The 20364-nt window shown below is 40.4% G+C and overlaps 1 protein-coding gene across 5 annotated transcripts in view; it reads right to left on the bottom strand.

The window, feature by feature from the left end:
* FERMT1 (FERM domain containing kindlin 1) overlaps positions 1–20364 on the bottom strand; it is a 41987-nt gene that overhangs the window by 4810 nt on the left and 16813 nt on the right. For all 5 annotated transcript variants that reach the window (XM_070732676.1, XM_070732677.1, XM_070732679.1 and 2 more), the window contains 8 exons: positions 20073–20180; positions 17435–17566; positions 16154–16203; positions 14454–14578; positions 12087–12193; positions 8777–8998; positions 6887–7011; positions 2083–2224 (listed from right to left, as the gene is read on the bottom strand). In XM_070732676.1, the coding sequence (XP_070588777.1) occupies positions 2083–2224; positions 6887–7011; positions 8777–8998; positions 12087–12193; positions 14454–14578; positions 16154–16203; positions 17435–17566; positions 20073–20180 (1011 nt within the window). The remainder of the gene's footprint in view (positions 1–2082; positions 2225–6886; positions 7012–8776; positions 8999–12086; positions 12194–14453; positions 14579–16153; positions 16204–17434; positions 17567–20072; positions 20181–20364) is intronic.

Here is a 20364-nt window from a genome sequence, read left to right as displayed (position 1 = left end):
TTTCTGTTTTGATAAACCAACTCTTTGTTTACTTTACAACAGTGTGTGTGTTTTAATTTACACTTCGGACTTAATTGGGGCTGGTAAAAGTGTTCCCTCTAATTTTTTGGGGGGGTGGGCGGTATAGTGTCTGAGCGGCAGTCCCTTTGGGACTGGGCGGCACAGAAATAATAAATAAACAAACAAACAAACAAACAAATAAAAACCCCACTGTTTTGCCTCAAGATAATTTCAAAATAAAATACTGTACTGTGTGTCTATAACAGTGAGCTCATAATAGGGCAACTCTATCAATATCAAAATGCCACTTAAATAGTTGAGCTAGTTTCAAACTAGATTTTGATTTTCTTTCTCTCTTCCTTACTCCCATTCTTTTTCTTTCTCTTTTCCTTCCTCTCTTTTTTCTATCTGTTTCTCTCTCTTCCTCTCTCTCTCCTTCCCTCTCACTCTTTCCCTCTCGGCTTCTGGGCAGGTTTGGAAAACTCTGAGCTGATGATAATTTTTAAGTGAGCGATTGCTCACTGCTCAGCTTAGAGGGAACTATGGCTGGTAATGTGAAGCCCGGCATAACAGTCCTCAATGAAACTGAGTTAGACACCCCTGATTTAGGCCATATGGGGAACCTCTGAGGCCTATTCCATATATTCATGGAGATGCTAATTCATGGCATAATTCTATTCATAAGCAGTCACATATGGGGCCTAGTGATGGCATTTGATTTAGCTTGTTGCCTAGAATTTACCCCTCTGGAAGGCAGGCATAGGAAAAAATACCTCAAAAGAGACTTTCATTATACAGTTGCTTAACTCTTCAGGGCATCCAAACAACACAATTGTCCATTTGGAAATCCTTGGTTTATAAGCACAATTGGACCAGAATTTCCACTGCTAAGCAAGGCAGTTGTTGAAGGTTTGTGATTTTGTGACCTTTTTTTGCCATCATTTTTTGCAGTCATTTACCAAATCCAGTTTCTCCCATGGACTTTGCTTGTTGGCTGGAAAGGTAGCAAATGGCAATCACATGAACCCACAACATGTCCTAGGTGCCAAGCACCTGGGCCAGGTGTGACGCGATGGCAAACAACAAATGCTAAAGTAAGGTTGTCTTTGGAGAAGAGGCCTGAGGGAAAATTCTTCCTGAAAATCAGATAAGAAGCATTTTCTGTCAACGGAGCCCCATCTCAACCAATAAAGCAGTTGGAAAAGGTTGTGGGTTTCCACCCATCTCATTTTCTAGATACAACTTGTTCTCTCCAGAGAACTTTCTTTCCACTAGCATTAAACAAAATATTTTGCAATTCTTCGGTCAACAACAACACAAGAGCACGTAATAGATATAAACTGAATGTAAAATCGCTCCAAACTTGACTGCAGAAAATACGATTTCAGCAACAGAGTGGTCACCGCCTGGAACTCATTACCTGACTCTGTTGTTGCTTCCCCCAGCCCCAAAATCTTCAACCTTACATTATCTACAATAGAACTCTCTCCTTTTCTAAGAGGTCTGTAAGGGGCGTGCATAAGTGCACTTTTGTGCCTACTGTCCCTGTCCTACTGTCTTATTCTCCTGTCTATTACTACGTTCTACTTATGTTATGTTATGTTAATATGTTCCTATAATACTATACTTCCTTGACAAATAAATAAATAAAAAATCTACAACCTTACATTATCTACAATTGACCTCTCCCCTTTTCTAAGAGGTCTGTAAGGGGCGTGCATAAGTGCACTTTTGTGCCTAATGTCCCTGTCCTACTGTCTTATTTTATTTATTTATTTATTCATTTATTTATTAGATTTGTGTGCCGCCCCTTGTTTCTATTACTACGTTCTACTTATGTTATGTTATGTTAATATGTACTATAATACTATACTTGTTTGACAAATAAATAAATAAAAAATAAAAAGAAAATAGTTCTCAGACTAAGAAAATTTAATAATCAATTAGCAACAGATCAGAAATGGTTGCTGCCTGGGAAGCATTTGTTATTTATTCATTGGACTTTTATGCCACCTATCTCCGAGGTCTCGGGTCAGCATAAAAGTCCAATTAATAAATAACAGATAAAAATTTCATATTTACCTGACGTATCTCCCAGTTCACGTTCCATTGTTTCATATTTGAATACCTCCAGGTTGTAATTGGGTCCCCAGTAGCTGTGTCTATCCTAATCAGCCTGTTATAAGAAATCCCCAAAAGATCATCCTTCTTGCTTCCTTTAAATCTAAGGGAAAGAAGAGAGAGAGAAAAATCCAATCAATTGCTTCTGTTTCTCCAAGCAGTTTATTCCCATGTGGAATAGAACAGAATGGAATCTGGAAGGGACCTTGGAGGTCTTCTAGTCCAGCCCCCTGCTCAAACTGCAGAACCTATACCATTTCAGATAAATGACTTCTTAAAACCTCCAGTGATGGGAGCACCCATGCTTTCTGAAGGCAAGCTGTTCCACTGGTTAATTGTCCTCACTGTTAGGAAGTTTTTCCTCAATTCCAGTTGCTTCTCTCCTTGATTAGTTTCCAGCCATTATTTTTTGTCCTGCCTTCTGGTGCTGTGGAGAATAATTTGACCCCCTCTTCTTTGTGGCAACCCCTCAAACACTGTAATACGGCTATCATGTCCTCCCCACCCCCCAGTCCTTCCTTTCTCTAGACCAGTGTTTCCCAACCTTGGCAACTTGAAGGTATTTGGACTTCAATTCCCAGAATTCCCCAGCCAGCGAATGGGAGTTGAAGTCCAGATATCTTCAAGTTGCCAAGGTTGGGAAACACTGCTCAATACTAACCAAACACAAATCCTGCAGCGGTTCTTCATATGTTTTTGTCTCTAGACCTTGGATCATCTTAGTTGCTCTCAGACTGAGCAGCGTGAGAAAAGAATTACAGGTAGTCCTTGACTTACAACTGGTCCTCTAATAATTGTTTGAAATTACAAGGGCACTGAAGAAAAACTGTCATGTGTTCAAAACTTGAGATGGCATTTATTTATTATGGTTGCAGCATCTCAGGTCATGTGATGGCTAGTGGACACTTTCCCGGCTGGCTCCCAATCAGCAAAGTCAATTGAGGGAAGCTGGGTTATAAGTCAAGGACTATCTATGATCTTTTAATAGGAAAGTGAACACAAGAACAAGGGGGCACAATCTGAGGTTAGTTGGGGGAAAGATCAGAAGCAATGTGAGAAAATATTATTTCACTGAAAGAGTAGTAGATGCTTGGAACAAACTTCCAGCAGACGTAGTTGGTATAAATCCACAGTAACTGAATTTAAGCATGCCTGGGATAAACATATATCCCTCCTAAAATAAAATACAGGAAATAGTATAAGGGCAGACTAGATGGACCATGAGGTCTTTTTCTGTTTTTTAAGGTATAATTGGATTGTTATTATTGTTTCCTGTTTTTCTGTACATGCTGTGAGCTGCCCCGAGTCCTCGGAGAGGGGCAGCATATAAATCCAATTAAATAAATAAATAAAATAAATAAAATTTATTGCTGACTTCACATCATATATTATGCTTCCCTCTACTGGCCAAATATAGAACTACTATCTATCTATCTATCTATCTATCTATCTATCTATCTATCTATCTATCTATCTATCTATCTATCTATCTATCTATCTATCTATCTATTCTATCTATCCATCCATTCATCTTTCTTTCTTTCTTTCTTTCTTTCCTTCCTTCCTATTTTATTTATTTAATACTAAACATTAATATACTAAATACACTTGGGAAATTAACCATCAAAGCAACTTTCAGAAGAGGCTTTTTGACTTCTGTATGGCCTAAGTCAATACAGATGATATTACATTTATGCTTGTTAACCCTGTAGGGCCAGATTGAGGCAGGACATCCTGGAGAAAATCTATTCATGTGGTTATTAAGAGCCGTCACTGATTTAATGGCACATGATCAATCGTATGTCTGGGTAGGGGTGGGTTCTAACTTAACTTACAGCTGGTTTGCTTCCTCCGGCACCGTGTGGGTGCACAACCATTGCACACACTTTGCACATGCACAGTGTCAAAATCCAAAACTAAAAACAGCTTCTGTGCATGCACAGAAGCCAAAAACAAGATGGCACGGTATCCAGTGATGGGTTCCTGCCAGTGCGGTCCAGAGCGCTACATCGGTAGGAACCTGCTGACGATGCAATTTTCAGCTATTTTTTCCCCATTGTCTCCATGTTGGAAAAAGCCATCAGCTGTGCTTAGAATGAAGAATAAAGGTCGGATTAAGACAAGGACAAGCAGGAGGGTTTCTTCCAACACGGAGATGCTGAAAAATAATCACCGAAAATTGCATCATCAGTGGGTTCCTACCGGAGTGGTGCTCTGGACTGCAATGGTAGGAACCCACCACTGGGGGCATCTATGACGCCACCATTAGAGCCAGTTCAGGGGCGTGGCCAATTGGCGATCTTTCCCGGTTCGGTGAACAGGGAGGGAATTCCCAGTACCGATTCTATAGAACTGGGAGCAACCCACCTCTGAGTCTGGATTAGGTGTTGGCAGAACAACCTGAAAACAGAGGAGCTGTCAATAAATAAATCCAACATAGGTGTGTACGTAAGCACATAAATATGTAACACCAAGTGCTAGGAAGGGGGAATTCCAGTGTTCGATAGATTCAATCAATTTTAGTTCTGCTTATGTAATCAGAATTATGATTCATGCTTTCTTGTTCCAAAACGATTTCCAATGAAAGGAAATGGCCATTGCTTAACATTGAAAGGCAGAATGTATTTTTAAAAGAAGCTACAAAGCAGATGTTGCAGCCCTGATTACTCCCATAAAGATACCAAGAGTAATAGGAAAGTGAACACAAGAACAAGGGGAGACAATCTGAGATTAATTGGGGGAAAGATCAGAAGCAACATGGGAAAATATTATTTTACTAAAAGAATAGTAGATGCTTGGAACAAATTTCCAGCAGACGTGGTTGGTAAATCCACAGTAACTGGATTTAAACATGCCTGGGATAAACATAGATCCATCCTAAGATAAAATACAGGAAATAGTATAAGGGCAGACTAGATGGACCATGAGGTCTTTTTCTGCCGTCAGTCTTCTATGTTTCTATGTTTCTAATGTGGGAAGAGAATAAGCCAGAAAAAGGGTTTCAGGTGTCCTTGGATTGAAACTATTTGTTTAGCAACCATTCATGGTAATGAAAATGCTGAAAAAGGTGGACTTATAACTGGTCCTTAGAGTTCCAGCTATTGCAGTATCCCCATGGTCATGTGATCATGACCGACAATGAAGATGCCACAATATTCTGCCACTACCACCAGCAGATCTTTCTCTTCATTTTTGTCCTTGGTTCATTCACCTTCTTCCTCTTTTCAGCATTGGCTCCAGTAGTGAGTTGTAAAACCCTTTATTACCGGTTCACGCACCCTCACCGTCCTACTGCACATGTGCAGAAGTGTCCCTGGCAGATGGGTGGAGCCTCCCACCGGGCAACCCACCACTGATTGGCTCCCTCTCCCTCCTTTGGGCTTTCCAATGCTGACTGGCCTTAAGGCCCACAGAGAAAAGTTCTGTCAGTGTTGGGTTCAGAGGTAGCGGTGAGGAATGGGGTAAATTAATGCTGAAGGCAAGCCCAGTTCCAGCAGAGGCCCTATGTGGCTTGAGGATGGCCAGTGTTGGTGAACCCCATGGAAGAAAGGTGAGGCAAAAGTGAGGAGAAGGAAGACGACAACAATGGTGCTGAGGAGGCCAGAGAGGAATAATAATAATAATAATAATAATAATAATAATAATAATAATAATAATAATAATAATAATAATTTATTAGATTTGTATGTCGCCCCTCTCCGCAGACTCGGGGCAGCTCACAACAATAATAATAACAATGTGCAATGTAACAAATCTAATATTTAAAAGAAAGTATCTAAAGCTGAAGTGATTTGATATTAGAGAAGATGATTTATGACTTTCCTCCTCATAAGAGAACTTAAATAATATATATTATACTATTTGTTTATTGTTATAGTTAATATTGTTTATTGTACTTAAATAAGTAATTACTTAATATTATAATTATAATTTATTATTATTTTTGTCTGAATGTGTTTTGTTTAGTCTTGTTTTGTTTTATTTTTGTTTATTTTCTTTTTTGTTACAATTTGTAAATGTGTATATATATATTTTAAACCAATAAAAATTTTTCAAAAAAAAAGAAAAGAAAGTATCTAAAGCTGAATGTCCAGTGGGAGTGATTGCAGCTGGTAGATGGTGGCAGTGGAATACAGAGGGGTCTTCATCTCAACCCTGCTGTGCTGGGTGGCCAAAAGGATAGAGGGGAGATAAGTGTGGGAAGAGCTAGTTGAAATAGAGATAGCTCATGGAAGGCAGAGGAAACAAGACAGCCTCTTCTGGCTCAGTGATCTCCTGAAAACAGCTCTAGAAGAATCGAGGCTCATGCCTGGGAAGGACCAAGCTAGGCATGGCTTGAATCTTTTGGAATGCAGGAGATTTGATTGCCAGCTGGCTTCCAAGGAAAAAAAAACCCAACGGGGAATTCATCCAGAAGTCACAAGTTGTGGTCATGTAAGGTCCTTGTTTAGTGACTGCCTCCTCCTCATTAACAATTGCATCTGGGACTGCTGGAATGGCCATTGCTAAGTAGTCACGTGATGTTTGACTTAATGAAGGTTTTGCTTGGTTAGAAATTCCGCCCTCAATTAATGTCATACCCCGAGGATTACTGTACCTGTACGTGGAACAGTGATTTTAAGAAGGCTTCCAAACCTAAAATGCATTTCCTCCCCCCCCCCACCCAAAAAAAAGACTATTTCTGTAGTCAAAATGAAAGTAGTCAAAAGGATTCTAAGATGTTCTCTTCTATAAAAATGTAGGAGCAGAGGAACAGTAGAATTACCTTACAACATAATAGGATAAGCCGAATTCTGGAAGTGATTGCCATGCCTGGATAAATCTCAGTTTGGCTTCCATAAGAGGCAGGTGAATGATGTTGTGGTGTGCTTCTAGAATGCGAGCAGCTAACTAGGGAAACGTGGAAAGGAAAGCACGGGTTTAACTGAAGTAGAAATGAACAAGCAGCATTCAAATACTAGTCAAAAAGCTTTGGATCATGCAACTTTTGCTATTTTAAGGAATCAGACCAAATACTGAGCATAGAACACAATGGGGAAACCCCGAGGATGCCAATGCAGGATGTGAAAATGCTGGCAACTCCATCAGCATGGACACCCTTTATCTTGGCTCTTCCTCTCCTCCTTTCTTTTGCACAGGTGATGAAAATGATATTCTAACCACAACAACACCTCTGTCATTTGAGTGACAAGCCGATGTGCCAATTTCCCCATCACTTTCTTATTTTCCTAGCAGAAATTCAAGAATGGCATCCAGGATTTAAGAGCAGGAGTCTCCAATCCCTAGTCAATGGACTGGCACTGGTCTGCAGCAGGCCAGAAACTGGGCAAACAAGCAAAGCCCCATTCATGGGATGCAGGAAATAAATGAAACTATACCCACTCCGGTCCATGGAAAAACCTCTTTCCGTGGAACAGGTCCCTGGTGCCCAAAATGTTGGGGGTCCCTGTTTAAAGGGGTTTTATTTAAGGGCTGCATTTTAATACGTATGGTTGACCATAAAACTAGTTGATAATAAGAGATAATATACTAGGCTCCCTTCCTTTTCACTTATGAGCAAAAATATGTAACTGTCCACTTAGGAAGCCACACTGATTGACAATCAATTTCACGTGCTGTTGTGCACATTCAACTTTGTGCAGAACAAAGTATTCAATGAGAATATTTCATTCATTCAGATCTAGTATTATTTGAGTGTTGCCTTTATTTTTTTGATATTTTCCCTTTATTTTTTTGTACACACACACACATACATTTTGTATACAATAGTAATTTATTTCTCTCTCTCCATTCATTCCCTGCCTTTACTTTCACAAATAATTCAAAAACATATCGAACAGTTCGTCCTCCTCCTATTTTCCCCACAACAACAATCCTATTAGGTAAGGCGGAAGAATGACAGGCCCAAGGTCACCCAACTGGCTTTTATGGCTAAGGCAGGACTTAAACTCACTGTCTCTTGCTTTCTAGACTGGTGCCTCAACCACAAGACCAAACTAGGTATACATTAATTAATGACGGAGTTTAACTACAACTGTGGTTTTCACATGGTTTGAATAATTTGTTTTCCTTTAGCTTTTTGGACTGCTTTGTGCACTTTTGCTTAGTAAACCTTTCTGCTCCAGTATACTTAGCGGGATTTGCAACTGCAAACATGCAAAGCTGTGACTATTGATGAATTCTGTAAAATGCTGTTCTACTGACATTACACCCCCAATTTCTGGGGTAAATTACAGGATTGTTTATTTCCTCAGTTCCTTGCTAGCCAGGATCTTTTTGGGGTTGAAGAGGCAGAAGATGAGAACTTCTGAAAGCTGTACTTCTGAATCTCTTTTTCCTTTATTATCCTACTACAGACACAAAAACACAGAAGAACCATTACACAGAATCAATACAACTGAGACCAGGGAACAGCAATTTTAGGAAGAATTCCTGTCTTGCAAATTCAGGTTCCAATATTCTATTTACAGGTTTTTGCTGTCTCTTCAGATTCTGTTTTGTAGATTTTGCCGTAAGAAAAACACTCCTTGAAATTCACCTTTTCACCTATTAAACAAGAATCCTCTACCAATTAGACCTGAGTCAGTTTGAGCATGTCCCCTACCATTGGCCCCAAATCCAGCGGTTCCAGTATTTTCTTTGGCTCCCCATTTACCTGCTTAGATTTATATTTCTTAGTGTATCGTGGTGAGATGAAGCATTCCGGTTTCATGTCCATGCTTTCGACATCCGACACATCTTGGGGGGCAGCTGTTCTGCTTTTCATTTTCAGGAGCGATAGGATGTTATGCACTTCGGATTGGTAGGAACTGTCTGCCATTGTTTTTCCTTTAGAAGCCAACACACAAGCAGCCATCCATCTGGCATACTGCTCTTCCTGCAACAAACATCCACTGAGCAATATTAACAGGAAAAAAATAATAATCTGGCATCAATTTTTACTCATGTTGTTTAGCTGCAATCATTTGAAATGCTTTGGTTAACTTCAACACAGGCTTCACAAAGCATCCCACAGACCAGGGGTCTTCAACCTTGGCAACTGTAAGACTTGTGGAAATTCGGGGAGTTGAAAGTCCACAACTCTTAAAAGTTGCCAATGCTGGAGATGCCATGGACAATAATACTTCAGCAGCCTAATTTGTTTATTAAATTTCTATATCATTTCTTCTTCAGAAGTTCAAAGGGAAAACTTTCAAGGACCCCATATGAAGGGGATGAGCTGGTTTCTTTCTTGTTCTCTCATGTTTGTGTCCGGGAACAAAAATGACTGGAGTATCTGGTAGCAAACAGGCAAGACCTAAGCTAGAAAAGCAATGTTTGCAACATTAAGAGGAAGATTTGGAATGTTAAGGATGTTGCAGACAACAATAGGGAGTTGTGAAAGATCACCAAAGTTTGATTTTCATGTTCTTTTAGTGTTTGGTTTGAATGCATTTTCAATTTCCTCCAGGGGGTTCATTTACAGTACTACAGGACTGAACCAAAGTGACAACTAAACGCATCATTTGTGGGCCTCCATAGAATGCTAAACACACAAGCAGGTAGCAGTAAGAAGGCAAGAATTTCCTCCCCTCTTACTGTGTTCCAGAAGTAAAATCTCCTTGCAAAAAAGGAAGCTTCCTTTCTAGAATTGAGGCAAGTCCTGGTACAGGGGTAGGAATGTTCCACCTACCACTGTACCAAGATTATGGGGGAAAAGTATCAGTGATGGGCATAGTTCCCTCTAAGCTGAGCAGTGAGCAATCGCTCACTTAAAAATCATCATCAACTCAGAGTTTTCCAAACCTGCCCAGAAGCCGAGAGCGAAAGAGTGAGAGGGAAGGAGAGAGAGAGGAAGAGAGAGAAACAGATAGAAAAAAGAGAGGAAGGAAAAGAGAAAGAAAAAGAATGGGAGTAAGGAAGAGAGAAAGAACATCAAAATCTAGTTTGAAACTAGCTCAACTATTTAAGTGGCATTTTGATATTGATAGAGTTGCCCTATTATGAGCTCACTGTTATAGACACACAGTACAGTATTTTATTTTGAAATTCTCTGAGGCAAAACAGGGTGGGTTTTTTATTTGTTTGTTTGTTTGTTTGTTTGTTTATTTATTTATTATTTCTGTGCTGCCCAGTCCCGAAGGGACTGCCGCTCAGACACTATACTTTTCCGCCCACCCCCCAAAAAAATTAGAGGGAATACTGGTGATGGGAAACCTCTTATGGACCTTTTGCTGAGAAAAAGAGAAAAATGAACTTACGATTTATGGGTTTTAAAAGCTTATAGAAAGAAGAAATTATGATGTGGAATGGGGTGTCAAACTCGATTTCATTGAGGGCCACATTGACCTTGGGGGCCAGGGTGGGTGTGGCTAACTTGATGTCACTTGTGTCAGAGGTGTTTATTTATTTTGCCAGCAAAAATGGGCTCCTGAGCTGTTTTCAGCCATGACGTCCTTCGGCCTCCCTCTGCACAGCCCCCCTGACTTCCATTTTTCACTGGCAGAGGGCGGTAGGAGGCCGTTTGTGTCTGAAAACCAAGCCTGGGAGAGCCACATGTGGCCCTCCTGAGCTCTTTTTTCACTGGCAGAGGCTCCACAGGGTGGTTGTCTGCTATTTCTAGGGCGGCCCCGCGGGCCAGATCTAAGTACCTCACTTGCTGCATCTGGCCTCTAGGCCTCAGTTTGATATCCCTGATATAGAAAGAGGATAAATAAAATGTATTATAACTGTTGCCAAGAAGATTAGAAGCTGTTCTTTATCATCATCATTTTCTTTTCTTTATTCAGTAGTACCTCTAGATACGAGCTGCTCCACATGCGAGTATTCCAAGATATGAGCCACGAGGGGAGAGAAATTTCTGTTCTAGACCCGAGCTCAAATTCGGGATACGAGCTGAGCGTCCACTAGGTGGCGCAAGAATCCTTGCTTTTGGTTATCTCGGAGGGGAAAAACAAAGTCTAAAGCCATTTGTTCCAGATACGAGTTGTTTGACATACAAGCTCCCTTCTGGAACGAATTAAACTTGTATCTAGAGGTACTACTGTATACTGTATACTTATTGGCCACCCATCTAATCTAGAGGCGACTCTAGGCGGCTTATGCCCAATAAAAAGAATAAGATGACACATTAATACAATAAATATTGCCACTAAAATTGATTTAAAAATTAACAAAGATGGCAAGGAAGTAACACCTCCAGTATGACATGCCACCATGAGGGCCCCAGGTCAATTGAGCCAGGTCTTCAGGGTCCTTGAGAAGGCCAAAAGAATGGGTTCAGATCTCATCTCAGCTTTTCTATGTATTTTTCCACAATTTACCATTTTACTTTATTATCCTTATATTATCTGTATAAAATATGTGTACAGAAAATATTGAATCCTTTTTTTTCTCCTCACGGATGTATCAGAACTCTTAGACTTCCTTTATGCTTTAATTTGCCTCCACCACACGTCCATCTTGGGAGAGCCTGAGGAAATCCCAGAGCTGTAGGCCACACAAAATATAGGCCAAACAAGGCAATGGCTGAGAAAACCTTATTGTTCTGGTCGTGGAACTGCCAGATATTAATGACTTTAGGGAGGGAAGCTGAGTTTTACAAGAATTCTTCAGCCAGGAAGGTCATAGGAGGCAAAGGACAAATACTGACAAATTTACACAATTGTTTGGCAAAGTAGCTCTTGACACAGACTTTTGGACAAAAACCCCCTCTCATGAATGGAGGCAAGCAGGGGGATATACATGCAAGGCTACCTGGGGTTTGGTTCATTGTGTTTTTCCCCCTATACAAGCTTTGTTTTATTTCCGTGCACAAATAGTTGGGAATATTTATGCCCTGTGAGGGCTTACAGTGCACTAAAATGACAGCCAAGCACCTGGACCTTAATGAGGTTTCCCATGGGTCAATGCAATACGCAAAACTAATGCATTAATACCCCTCCTCTGTGCACACAATAGGTTCATTCAGCTGTTTTGTTACTCACATCGTGACACCTCAAATGTATTTCATTCATTCCATCGGCAACTGGGATGAGTAATTTAATCCCATATTTTTTCCCTGACACACTTACATCTGGGACAATTTCACATCCTGAACAACAAAATAGAAGAGAATATATATGTAAACATATGTTTCATCTTCATTTAAGAACAATGCACAAGAAAGACGGGAACAAACAGCATGTATAAAAGGTAATAAGGACCATTTTAAAAAGGTAAATAATTAATTACTACTTACATAGAAACATAGACGATTGACGGCAGAAAAAGACCTCATGGTCCATCTAGTCTGCCCTTATACTATTTCCTGTATTTTATCTTAGGATGGATATAAAGTGGAACCTCTACTTAAGAACTTAATTCATTCCGTGACCAGGTTCTTAAGTAGAAACGTTCTTAAGTAGAACCAATTTTTCCCATAGGAATCAATGTAGAAGAAAATAATGCGTGCAAACCCATTAGGAAAGAAATAAAAGCTCTGAATTTAGGTGGGAGGAGGAGGAGGAAGAAGAGGAGGAGAGTCGCTGCTGAAGGAAGAAGGTGAGGTGAGGGGAATCAAAAAAATCCAAAATTTTAAGGCTTTTAAAAAAAAGAGGGATTCTGAGACAGCGAGGAGGAGCACACACCTCCCATATACTGGCTGCTGCTGCTGCTACCTGCTGCCTCTTCCTTCCCATGCTGAAGGGCTCCCCTCTCCTCTCGCTCACTCGCTTTGTAGCCAGTGCCTTTCCTTCGCTGTGGTGACTCCTCGGCTGCCCAGACTATTTCTTTTCTCTGGGCACTGGTAGAGGTTTATTCCCTATCCAAGCACCCAGAGAAAGGAAAATGCTTCGTTCGCTCTGGACTGCCAAAGCCTCCTTAAGCGCCACCGAAAGGCTCCTCTGGCAATCCAGATGGCCAGGATTAAAGGGGCAGGAAACTGGCCAGGCCTTTGTGCCGCTATCAAATTTCCTGGGAATTTTTTCCGGGCTCGCATTCTTAAGTAGAAAATGGTTCTTAAGTAGAGGAGTTCTTAAGTAGAGATACCACTGTATGCATGTTTAAATTCAGTTACAGCGGATTTACCTACCACTAAGGCAGAGATCCCCAACTCCCCATCTGGTAGCAATCCATGCCCTGTTAGGAACTGGACCACGCAAGGAGCAGGTGATTATGCAAAGCTCAATTTGCGCATGTGAAACCACCTCTTCCCCCCTGCATCCCGCTGCTGCCACTGCTCTGTGGACCCAGCAAGATTGGGGACCGCTGCCGTTAAAAGAGGATAAATGTAACCCTGCAGACCAAGTAATTTTGTTCTGGGGTGGCACTCAGCCTTAGCTGATACTGTTTACTTTCAAGGGGGGCTGTGATGTTTATTGAACGTCATCTGATCAACAATACATTTTCATCTGATGTGTTTGAAATGATAGAGGACTGGTGCTATAAGGACCTTTCCCCAGAAAAAAAATATAAGTGACACTGAAGCATGTCATAAGGAGATGATCAATATGGGATTTGCAATATACACAGAACATTTTGCACCAGTGGGATTTTATCCCTTCCCACTGATTACTAATGTTGGCATAATGCTGGTCAGGGCAGTAAAAGCGTGGCACAATTTCTGTGAAGCTTTGCAGTAAGAGCTATGGTGGCATAGTAGTTAGAATGCAGTACTGCAGGCTATTTCTGTTGATTGCCAGCAGCCTGCAATTTGGAGTTCGAATCTCAACAGGCTCAAGGTTGACTCAGCCTTCCATCCTTCCGAGGTGGGTAAAATGAGGACCCAGATTGTTGGGGGCAATAGGCTGACTCTGTAAAACTGCTTAAAGAGGCTTGTAAAGCAGTGTGAAGCAGTATATACATCTAAGTTCTATTGCTATTGCTAATTCAGAAGTGTAATTACAGAGAGAGGCATATGGCTTTCATGTGTTGCTCATCTTCACTTATGGCAGTGGTATGTGCACTTCGGCACATATTATGTGGGCAACAATGTCATCATGTTTAATATCTTTTGGGCATCTGTCAGTAAAGGAGATCAAAATACTCCCAACTGTACAAAACAGGATACGGTAAAATACTCTATAAAGACAGAGCAATATGTGTCTTTGCGTGTCCACAGAGTTCATATCAGTATGAACTCAGACATTTAAACAAAGAACAAAAATGCTTATTGTGCTAGGACAGGGGTAGGCAAAGTTGGTTCTTCTATGACATGTGGACTTCAACTCCCAGAATTCCTGAGCTAGCATGATTGGCTCAGGAATTCTGGGAATTGAAGTCCACAAGTCATAGAAGAGCCAACTTTGCCTTCCCCAGTGCCAGGAGATCTCTGTAGATGCAACCGCACTTCGTATGAAAATATCAGCTTCTACCTCTTAGGTTAAGCTTCTCGATAGGTTCTCCATGTTCAGCTTCTTTGTTTTTAAAGTAAGACACGGATGTGTCTTTAAAGACGAACCAATATTGTTTGAAGGCTTTCAGCACCAGCTTTTTGGATCTGCAAATGAAGAATTGCTTCATCAAGTCTCTGTTCTAATGAGAATATTTGTCAACCCTTTGGACAAAGTTTTATCTCCCATATATTATGAAAGTCCATGTGGTTGTCTCATTCAGAAGTCTCTGTTTTAGCTGCTTTTTTTAGCAGAGAGGAGCAAATCACAGAGGGGGCGAGTAGCAGCTACAGTGGTACCCTGCCCGCCCCCAAAAGACAAAACATGCAAATGATGGCCTTTGAACTTAGTTCCCAATGCAGGAAAAAGTATATAAATTGTGGAGCTTGTATAAGTAGTCCTTGACTTACAACTACAACTGAGTCCAAAATTGTTGTTGCTAAAAGAAACATCTGCTAGGTGAATTTTGTCCCATTTTATGAGCTTTCTTGCCACAGTTGTTAAGTGAATCACTGCAGTTGTTAAATTAGTAATACGTGTGTTAAGTGAATCTGGCTTTCCCATTGACCTTCCCTGTCAGAAGGATCACAAAAAGTGGATCACATGGCATTGGGACATAGCAACAGTCATAAATGAAAGCCGGTTGCCGAGCATCTAAATTTTGATCACATGATTCTGGGGAATGCTACAAAGGTGGTAACTATAAAAAAATGGTCACAAGTCACTTTTTTCAGTGCCATTGTAACTTTGGTCACTGTGAACTGTTGTAAGTCAAGAACTACCTGTATTGTGATATAGTAATGCACATTTTACCACCTGCCTCCTCTTCTATTTCCACAAAACACTGAATTGTAAAACATCTTGGTGTCTCATTTTACCTCTTTATGTAGAAAGACTGCTTTCCTGAAATATTTCAAGTAAGTCATTCATTTCTTTATGACAATACAAATTCAATCATTTTTCATGCAGTGGTGTTTTTAATGGATTTAAGCACTGAGTTTTATTGTTTGATGATATTATTTTAATTTTTTATGGACCATCCTGGAAGTGGCTCTTATAGGAAGGATAGCTTATAGACATATTAAAACATGATTCAATATGTCTATCAGCATATAGATTTCCAATTCAATAGAAATGATCATATTGTATTTTGAGATTTTGGATATTGATCGCATTCAAAATTCAAGGCAATGAAAGACAACAAAATATACTAAAGCAGTGATGGTGAACCTTTTTCGGCTCGGGTGCCAAAAGAGTGCTTGTGAGAAAGCATGTGTATGCATGCCCACACCCACAATGCAACACCCTCCTACCCATGTGCACAAGCTCCACACTGCCCCTCCCACACATGCATACAACCACCTCCGCTGCCCCCGCCCCACATAAGTGCACAAGCCTCATTGAAGCCTCTGGACTTCTGGTAGACCTGTTTTTTGCCATCCCTGGGGTTCAGGAGGCTTTCCTGAAGCTTGGGGAGAGCGAAAACAGCCAAAAAGAAGGCTGAAAATCAGCTGGCCATGAGTGCATGCATGCTGGAGCTGACATAGGGCAACAGCTCGCATGCTCTCAGATATAACTCTGTCTGCCACCTATGGCACGCGTGCCATAGGTTCGTCATCACTGTGCTAAAGTAAACAACATTGTTCAATACATGGGTGGTTACCATCGCTTCTTTTCCTTACCTAAATAGTTTGAGGTTATCAGCAAGCTTTGGAATGTCTGTGATGTCCTCCTATGGAGAATCAAGAATTATGCTAGTATGAGGCATAGCTAGATACTTTCAATTGCATGTCAGTGATTGGCCCACATTATGGTTGCATAGTCGGTGAATATTACGATTACTAATTTGCTATTTGTTTTCCCCACACTAATTGCCCAATTCAGCAATACATTGCAGATAAATGTAAAAGTTTATTTCCAAAACAAACCCACAAATCTAAATTTGGGAGATAGGAAATAGCCAAAAGCTATGTTCCCCTGAAATGATGCAATATTGAAAAAAGGTTTGTATCTCTTAAAAATTTCAGATGAATCATAAATAAAGCACAAACTGCCCGGTACTAAAAATACCTGAAAAGCAGAATTAGAGAAGTGTGATAATATCATAAGTTTCTCCTCCTCTTGGGTTAAGGAAATATTGTACAGGTAGTCCTTGACTTGCGACCACAATAGAGCCCAAACTTTCTGTTGTTAAGTGAGACATTTGTTAAGTGAGTTGTGCCCCATTTCCCGAACTTCCTTGCCAGAGTTGTTAAGTGAATCACTGCAGTTGATAAGTTAGTAACCCGGTTGTTAAGTGAATCTGGCTTCCCCACTGACTTTGCTGGTGAAAAGATTATCATATGGCCTTGGGACACAGCAATATTCATTAGTATGAACCAATTGCCAAAGCTTCTTAATTTTGATCACATGGCCGTAGCTGTAAAAAATGGTCATGAGTCACATTTTTCAGTGTTGTTGTAACTTTGAGCGGTCACTAAATGAACTGTTGTACGTTGAGGACCACCTGTACACATATCCAGACACTGTTGAACTCTCATTCTTTACCCCAAGCAGAAATTGATAGTGAATGTTGTAATTCATCAACTTCCAGGGCAGAGATGGGTTCCTCCTGGTTCTACAGAATTAGTAGTAACTTGTTGGCCTGGGTTGCTGGAATCGGCAGCGACCCAGGCCTGCCACGTCTGAGCTGGTTCTCTTGGCGCCGCCATCTAGTTTTTTGCTCCTGTGCATGCACAGCAGCTTTGTTTTAGCACTGTGCATGCGCAACATGTGATGCGTCCCAGAGCGAACTGGCAGTGAAGAAAACCGGAGCCCACCCCTGTTCCAGAGGGCCATAGGATGTCCATCTTGGCCTACTAGGTATAGTGGAAAATATGCTCATTGATAAAGTGTGCCCAGCCTAATTTCCTACACCCTGAATGTTAGCTTGACTCTGTGCCCAAGGGAAGGGAATGACATACCAAGAGGCTCTCTGATCTTCCGCCTTCAAGTGTTATTTCCAGATTGGAAAGTGCTGCTTCCACTTCGTCGGTTTCACTCTCAACTGTGAAGTCTTTGGATCCTGATGATAAGGTCATCTTGCTGATATGGTACTGCAGTCAAGGGAAAAGATACCCGGATGGTATCTGGTAAGCTTGTTGATTTCATATACAGGGAACAAACTGAGAAGTTAATAGTGTAAAATCTTTACAATGAACTCTGTTTAGTATATTCTGACTCAACACATGTGTAGTATAATACACTAAACAGTAACACACTCGATCCAGGGACTTACATCCCCAGAAAGCCACAACATAGATCTAAACCATTCAACTAGATCCCTCCATAGGATAATCAATATTATAATATAAAAGTTTGTTATTTCTACCCAAATACACAACTCAACCCCCATCCTCCCCAAATTCCATTCATTAATCTTAGTCTGTGCTGTGCCTTCTGAAAGTCAGTTTAAAAGGCAGTGGAAGCAATTATGTTTTTATTAATTTGATCCTTCTTTTTGTTTTTTTTACAGTATCACATATTTACAGCATCTCAGTAATAGACTGTGAATCCTAATTTTACTCCAGGCTGCTGATTGATGTATTTATCAAAATCAAATCATTCCTGGCTGATTATACTCTCAGAAAGGCTAAAAGCTATTCATACAAAAAGTATAAATACAAATACAAATAAAATAGCACTTGGACTTATATACCGCTTCACAGTGCTTTATATCCCTCTCTAAGTGATTTACAAAGTCAGCATATTGCTCCCAACAATCTGTGTCCTCATTTTACTGATCTCAGAAGGATGGAAGGCTGAGTCAATGTTGAGCCGGTGGGAATCAAACTGCCAAACTGCTGGCAGTCAGCAGAATTAGCCTGCAGTACTGCATTTTAACCATTGCGACCACAGCTCTAATGGCTTTGTTTTAACCCAGTCTGCATTTTCTGTGTAGCAAAATATGAGGTAGCTTCTAAGAGAAGCAGAGAAAATTATCCTTATGCAAGCAACTCTTTCATGTTCCCCCGAAAAATTAAAATGAAGTCAAGAGAACAATTGTCTGCAATAGGATATAATTTCACGGTTTTTATATGCACAATTAAAGGGTTTAATATGGACAATGGAATTGAAAAACATGAAATAGGGACTTTAAATACGGGTTGCACTTTTTGGGGGGTTAAGATAGAAATGGATTTTTTGCTGAAAGAAGAAACGAAATAATATTCTATAGATTAGAACCGTGATGGTGAAAGATGTCATAGGTGGCATAAAGAGCCATATCTGAGGGCACCCAAAGCATTGCCCTATGTCGGCTCCAGCGCACATGTGCACACTGGCCAGCTGACCTTTGGGCAAAAGCCCCTGGAGCCTGTGGATGGCGAAAAACGGACCCAACAGGCCTACCGGAAGTTCAAAAATGAACTTCCGGTAGGCCCATTGGGCCATTTTCCACCCTCCCCAGACTTCAGAAAAGCATACACAGGAGGTGGTAGTGTAGCGTGAGGAGGGATTGTGTGTGCATGGGTAGGGGAAGGGCATTGCATTATGGGTGTGGGCATGCAGGTGCATGCTATCTTACGTGCATGCACCTGAGCAAATAAAGGCTTGCCATCGCTGGATTAGAAGATTAGAAAAGACATGGGTTAAATGGTCTGAAGGTACTTGCATAAAATCTAAGAGGAAGGAAGAGCAATAAGTTTGTAATTAACTATTGAAAATGTCAGAAGTCATACTTTAGTTTTTTTTCTCTTTTCTGTTTTTTGTACTTTTTGTTTCCTGCTTTTCTTTTGATTTGTGTTTAATTAAGAAACGAAATTAAGAAAAACACCTTAATATATATAAATTAACAAAAGAAAAAATGGTGAAGAAAAGGGAATACAGATAAAGAGCAGGAAAGTAATATTCCAACTAGTAAACATAGTCATCTGCTCCATAAATATGTGAGTTATAGCAATTCATTCAGATAATTTCTTCCCTGTAAAAGTTTGCTTTACTCAATGAAATTTTCAAAGAAAATGAAGTTTGTGCAGGTACTTTAAAGGATAATTCTGTAAACTCTTTCAGAGTATAAAATCCCATTCAATTCCTTGTGGCTGTTGTCCAATTAGACATGCAGAGAATTGCAGTCATTTAATTATTGTTTGGGTTTATATTTGAAGAACTAAATTCTGAACTGATTTGAAAACAACTAAACCTGGTTAATAAAGGTACGAAAGGGCCTTCTGTCTTTTTGTTTAACATCCAATTTGAGGAAGGACTCTTATCAAACTCAAAATTCAACATTTAACACTTTTGGGATTAATGATACCTTCTGAATGTTTGAAAATGGGAATGTATCACTATCCATCTATTTTTGTATTTGGGAGGTAACAGAATTCTATATTTCCTTTACAACTTTTGAACAATTAACCTCTTCATCCAACACCCTCCGTTAATCATTGACATATGTGTAAACAGAATTCAACATAGCAAACTAGTTTATCATTTTTCTGAAAGGTGGGGGAAAGGTCTCACTTGGAACAATCAGTCCAAGTTCCGCTCTCTGAGCTTTCATGTTCTGGCAGGTGATGGCTTCAAACAGAAAAAACTGGTTTTGTAACAAGGTCGAGTACATGCCTGCAATGCAGCAAAAATGAAGGTTTCTTCTTCGGTGCAGTCTATTTCTTCCAGCAGAATAGCCCAGCGGGCTTGCTCATATAGCTGGTGGATTCGTACTGCATCATACTGCCAAGAGAAGCAATATCAGGTTGCATTAGAAACAAGCAGACTTTGCCATGGGTCCAATGGTTAAGCAGCTTTACCTCCAGATATACAGTCCTTTGAAATCTTTTGCACTCCATTTCAACAAAGGAGGACACACCACTGGAGGACCTGAAGGATGGGGTTGGGAACAGGTCATCTTAGAGAA

Source organism: Erythrolamprus reginae, chromosome 1 (assembly GCF_031021105.1).
Source record: "Erythrolamprus reginae isolate rEryReg1 chromosome 1, rEryReg1.hap1, whole genome shotgun sequence".
NCBI classification, from domain to species: domain Eukaryota; kingdom Metazoa; phylum Chordata; class Lepidosauria; order Squamata; family Dipsadidae; genus Erythrolamprus; species Erythrolamprus reginae.
Note: the sequence above shows the minus strand (reverse complement) of the source record. Positions and strands in the feature narration are given on the sequence as shown.